This window comes from Carcharhinus amblyrhynchos, chromosome 6 (assembly GCF_965287045.1).
Source record: "Carcharhinus amblyrhynchos chromosome 6, sCarAmb.v2.hapA, whole genome shotgun sequence".
NCBI lineage: Eukaryota > Metazoa > Chordata > Chondrichthyes > Carcharhiniformes > Carcharhinidae > Carcharhinus > Carcharhinus amblyrhynchos.
Genome location: NC_137329.1, coordinates 50,310,799 through 50,316,178, shown reverse-complemented (window position 1 = coordinate 50,316,178; position 5,380 = coordinate 50,310,799). Strand labels below are relative to the sequence as shown.

Below are 5,380 nucleotides of genomic sequence, written 5' to 3'. Positions count from 1 at the left end.
GGGAACGGGCCCCGAGTTAGATAAGGAAGGGTTCACAGCATTTGACCCCAGGAAATTACAGCGTGTAAACATCAAACCCGAGAAACGCTTCCACTTCCCAGCAAGAGCGCCGCCTCACAATGCGCCCATGCGATTGTGTGTGCATGATAGCAAAACAGCGAACGAAGGTCTATTCTTTGGAGCGCACGGCGGGAAGCCGATGGGGCGCAATCACAGGGCCGTTTGTCCTGAGGCAGCCCATGAGTAATTGCCCTCATTAATCACCGCTTTAAACTCATTCTTCGGAGGGAGGGAGGCGGCGGGGAGCGGGCGGACGTGCGCCGCCGACCAATGCGCTCGCCGGGAGGCGGCTGAGTGACAGCCGACACGTGGCCGCCCTCCAGCTGCACTATTGACTCCAGCCAAGGGCTCCCAGTGAGTCTTTCTGTGAAACTCTCTTTCTCCAGCCATACATTCAGCCGACAGGTGAAAGTGAAATCAGCATTTTGCGTGTGTGTTCCTGTCCCGAGTCTCAGTGTTTATTTACAATAATAATAATGATGCCACACAATAAGAATAATGAGATGAAAGAACCTTGCAATGGTCCCAAACAATAGCCATCTCGAAACAGGCTCAACCCCCACCGCCCCCCCCCCCCCCCCCCCATCTTGGTGGGGCACGGAGATTTTTGGACAGACCTCGTCTTCTCCAGAAAGTGTGCCGGAGGTGCAATTTATTGAAAGCCATTAAACCACTTTGGAAACCCTGCTGAAACTTCAGCTTGGATGATGTTCCAGAATGCAGTCGCCTCTGTTTAATGTTTTGATACAATAGATGAGCAAATGTGCATCATTCTGCCCCTTTTGAACGGGGAGAATGAGACAAGTTTCCAGCGCTTGGTGGGGTAGAGTTATAAACACAACTTGACGAGTGATTTGGAAAGTGGGCTACTAGATCTGTTCGAATGAACTATTATACACAGAGTGATGGAAAAGTGATCTAGTGATTTGAGCTTTCATTTCGATATTGCTAAATTCGTTTCATTTTCTGCCGCATGGCTGATGAGTTCCAAATAAAACAAGCGCTAATTTTATTGACCCATCTGAACATTGTTTTAATTCACAATTCTCTTTATTCATTTTGTTTGACGGGTGGAGGTCACACTCCCCTGAAGCGTCTTGGGAATTTTCCCACTCTATGTAAATACAAATTGTTGGATTATTGCTGCTCATACTGTGGGCAATGTGTCCTCAGAGACACATACAACATGTAAACCATGCAATGAACTCCTGCATCCCAGAATTCTCACTCAAAGTCAATCGGCGTAGGCGCTTAATTTTATTTATCGATTGCTCTGTTTATTTCGTGGAATTAATAAGTGGAGAGTAGAACAGATGAATTAATAGTGTGCCCCCACTGCACAAGAGATATCCATCACCTCCCCATCATTCCCTTACCAATCTCACTTGGACTGAAACGACATGTATGGTTCGAATTACTTGTTGGTGACTCGCTCAGGACGCTGGCTAAAGCTTTACGTGGAAACTGTCTTCAGAAAACAATCAGAAGACTACAACCTTGTCCTCTGATGTCTCACACTATAAACTGAAGTTCGTTCTCATCGGATTTTCTTTTGCCATTTTAATAAATGCATGTCCAAAACCAGACAGTTTGGTCACCACAAAGCCACGCTGCTTCATTTAACGAAACGAACAATGTGCATTAATTTACCTGGACATTCTAACCCACTTCTTGCATACACAAACATGTCCACATACCGCTGTAAGTACTGATAGGAGATGCACTGTCCGATAAATGCCGGATAATAGTTTTTGTGTTGAGGTATAAGGGTATAGGTAATTTAACTGACACTACAATCAACGAGCAAAACTTACAAGCAACTATTTGATGTCCACTATCTTCATAAGCTACACCAGAATTATTTTTGTTCTTCGTTATGTGTAGGAATCACAACTGCAAGAAACTTAGCAGCAAACGTTTCTGTTAAGGAGACGGAGTATCCCATGGCGTTCGATTTGACCTAATTCAAAATGCATTATTTCCTATCAATAGGATGGTGAATATGTATATGGTCTAATTTGCATCTAACATAATAGATCTTGCTTTCAATGAATGTATAAGAAGCAAACTTGAAATTAAGTAACAATTTGCATATGTCAAGGCCATTGCCATGGATGTACTTATCTCGTGATTGCAAATACGTGAGCTGCACAAGGTTTAGACATTGCAATGTATCGTATTGATCCATACGCAAACGTTATTAGAGGTTACAAATTATTTTTCTATAATTTTCGCGTAACTAATGAACTTTGTGGATATGTCGTTCTAATCCAGGCTATTTCTCAAATTTATGCCAGAATCATCAATCTGCGTATACTTTTGTCTTTCCTCTATTATGTTTCCTTAGACATTATTCCCACCTATCGAATGCACATAGTGTTTTTCTCCTGATGTGTAAATCACACTAGGTGCAGTGACAGCTATTTCACACATTGATGCAGCTCTGATTTAAAATTGCAAGAAGTGTGTATCAAAAGAAATACATCAAATAATGTATAAATAGAAAATCTTTATTTATAGACTATTTCACATAAAATATACTTCTTTTAAAAAAATGCGTATGTACAAGTTTAGTAAAAACAAACAAGGTAACCCACAGCAAGTGCACATACATGGGAATTCCATGTATCAAAACAACCTTCAATCAGACCGGAAAGGGCTTGGGGGTTAATTTCGCAGAATCAGATTACAACAAATGAAATTCAAGGCACACCGTAGATAAGCATAATTAACAATGTGTAACTGTTCTTTTCAAATGGAGAAAAGGATTGTTTTGTTCTTGCACTCTTTGATACTGTGCTAGTGGCAGTGATACAGTCAGTCATGTTAAGATCTTACGTTTGTTGGACAGCTCATTTTATTCTGCTTTCATTTATATACAAAAATAAGTCTTCATATAATCCTTGTAGTAAGAATAGATACAAAATAGAAATGTTTACATCAATTCGATTCAAAAAAGTCTTTCAAAGTACGGAAGCATCAAGTTTTTCTCCACTCTAAAACCCAATATAAAGTTAGTTTTTCTATTAACTGATCCCCAAAAGGCGACAGGGTATATAAGTATGTGACAGACGGATAGCATTAATGCCACTGAGATATTCCCTATTAACACCACACCCTTTAACAGCTATATTAGCTATACAGAAATGTTGGATACCCCTTTCAGATACGCATCACAAGGACTGTACCCTGTCAGTCCGCTCTCCATGGTCCCCTCCATTAACAAGGGAGGGCTATTTACATAATTGCACTTCAGTTATCATTGTTCGTGGCTTTCTCTTGGAAGCATCTTCAGAAAAAAGAAACTGTGTCCTGAGTAGTTTGCGGTCCCCGATGTTCAGCACTCAGGAGGCTGGCAGTGAAAACGAAGCTCTTGGTAAACAGAAACGCGTCATCCTTCTCCCCTTTACTTTCCTTTTTTGTAACATGGAAATGATGACGCCGAGGTATTGGTATGCTTCCCTTCAAACATCTACAACAGAGGCAAGAAGAGGTGTGTCAGCAACTCAAATAACACATTTTCGATTGCACAAAAAAGAAATCCAAGTACATTTAAGTCTAAACTCCCTCCTTCCCAACCTTATTAAACTCACTCCTTCCCTCCATTATGAAACTCCATAAAGATTAAATTGCAGAGAGGAAATGACAGTGGAGTCCATGCTGAAGAAGATAGATAGAGTTCAGATCCAATGCGATGTGTGCAATGGACAGATCACCCCGCCTGCCTACCTGTCTCAGTATCTGTCAAACCAGCTGGTGAAGTCGAGAAGTTCCTGCTCCTCCGGACTCAGAGCCTCGTAACTGCCTTCGTCCGAGGAGTAGGTGGAGAGCGGCGATGCGGGGATGGAGTTGAGGTCGGTGGAGTAGCTGGGGGAGAGTGTGGGCGACGGCAGGCCGCACTGAAAGGCGGCAGACACGGCGTCGTGCTCGTCCAGCAGCTGCTGCAGCGCTCGGATGTACTCGACGGCGGAGCGCAGCGTCTCCACCTTGCTCATCTTCTTATTGGCCGCCCCGTTGGGCACGTGCTGCCGCAGGGTCTGGAAGCCCAGGTTCACCAGCTTGACCCGGTTCCGCTCGCGCTCGTTGCGCCGGGCCACGGCCGCCGGCTGCTGCTGGGGGAGCGAGTAGCCCAGCCCCGTGAAGCTCAGGCGCCGCTTGCAGCGCAGCAGCTCGGGCGAGCTCGACCGGGGCCGCTTGAGCGGCTTGGCGCCGCCTTTCCCGCCACCACCACCACCGCCGCCGCTGTCCGGGGAGGAGGCCGGCGAGCCGCCGTCGCTGTTGTAAGGGAGCGGCCGGCTCTCCAACAGGTACTGACAGGAGGATTGCATGAGCTGTGAGGCCGCTGTCCGCTCCATGGATCAGGGGTTGTGTGGGAGAAGGAGGGGGGGAATAAGGGAGGGAGGGAAGGATGGAGGGGGTGGTGGAAAAAGAGGAGAATGAGTGTGTGGAGTGTGGGGTGGGGGGGGAAAGAAAAGGTGAAGAAAAAGTTGGCAGTTGGCGGTGTGCAGCGCTCGTGGCGCTCGCGTGGGGCTCGCGCTTTACCGCAAGGAGCAGGTCCTGACCCGCACCTCTCCGGGAGCCGCTCTGCTGCAGACTTTGCAGGCACTCGCCCTTTTCAACACGCGCCCCCTCCCCCCGCCCGCACGCTCCGGAGCCAGGCCCCGCCCACTCCCCCATTGGCTTTGCCTGTTCTCTCTCGCTCGCGCTCACTCTCCTATTGACATTCCGCGCGCGTCGCCCCCTCTCCGTTCGTGCGCCCGGCGCGTGCCGGCCCGCTCTCCATAAACAAATGGAGCCTTTCAGCTGCTGCAGCCGGCCGGCCCGGCCCGGCCCCGCCCACCCGGGAGCACGCGCTGCCCCTCATTTACATAGGCAGCTCCGCCTCTCGGCCCCCTCCGCGGCAGCAAGCCCTTGTTGCTGAGAGCCGCTTGGGCATTGACACAGCGGCTGCCGGCTGCGGCGCAGCGCGCTTCCCTCCACTCTAACCCATAGCAAAATCAGAACATTTCTACCGGCCCCGAGAAAACGCACTTGTTTCACAGATCGGCCCCAAAAGGATTGTGCAGCTCCCACATTCAATTTTAGGTTTAACATCTCCCTTTTCCAACTGTCCCCCCTTCCCCAAATAACTCGTCAAAATCCATTTATATAACACAAATAAAAATCCATTTGTTTTACTTCCCTCGGTTGCATTCTGCCCAACTTTTATTTGTTTGCAAAGTCTTGCAAGGTGCCCTGCCTGCTACATGTTGCAGACAATGTTTAAGGATTTGAAATTTCTTTCTCTTTCTCTGGATCTTATTCATCATCATTGCATAAT

The 5,380-nt window shown here is 47.2% G+C and overlaps 1 protein-coding gene across 1 annotated transcript; it reads right to left on the bottom strand.

Moving 5' to 3' along the window:
* Positions 1 to 2,568: 2,568 nt before the first annotated feature.
* Positions 2,569 to 4,655, bottom strand: LOC145344466 (achaete-scute homolog 1-like). The gene is made up of 2 exons (XM_080191612.1): positions 3,790 to 4,655; positions 2,569 to 3,532 (listed from the first exon to the last, which is right to left on the bottom strand). Exon 1 carries the CDS (start codon positions 4,413 to 4,415, stop codon positions 3,795 to 3,797), a length of 621 nt encoding a protein of 206 aa, XP_080047738.1. The 5' UTR covers positions 4,416 to 4,655; the 3' UTR covers positions 2,569 to 3,532; positions 3,790 to 3,794.
* Between the last annotated feature and the right edge of the window lie 725 nt (positions 4,656 to 5,380).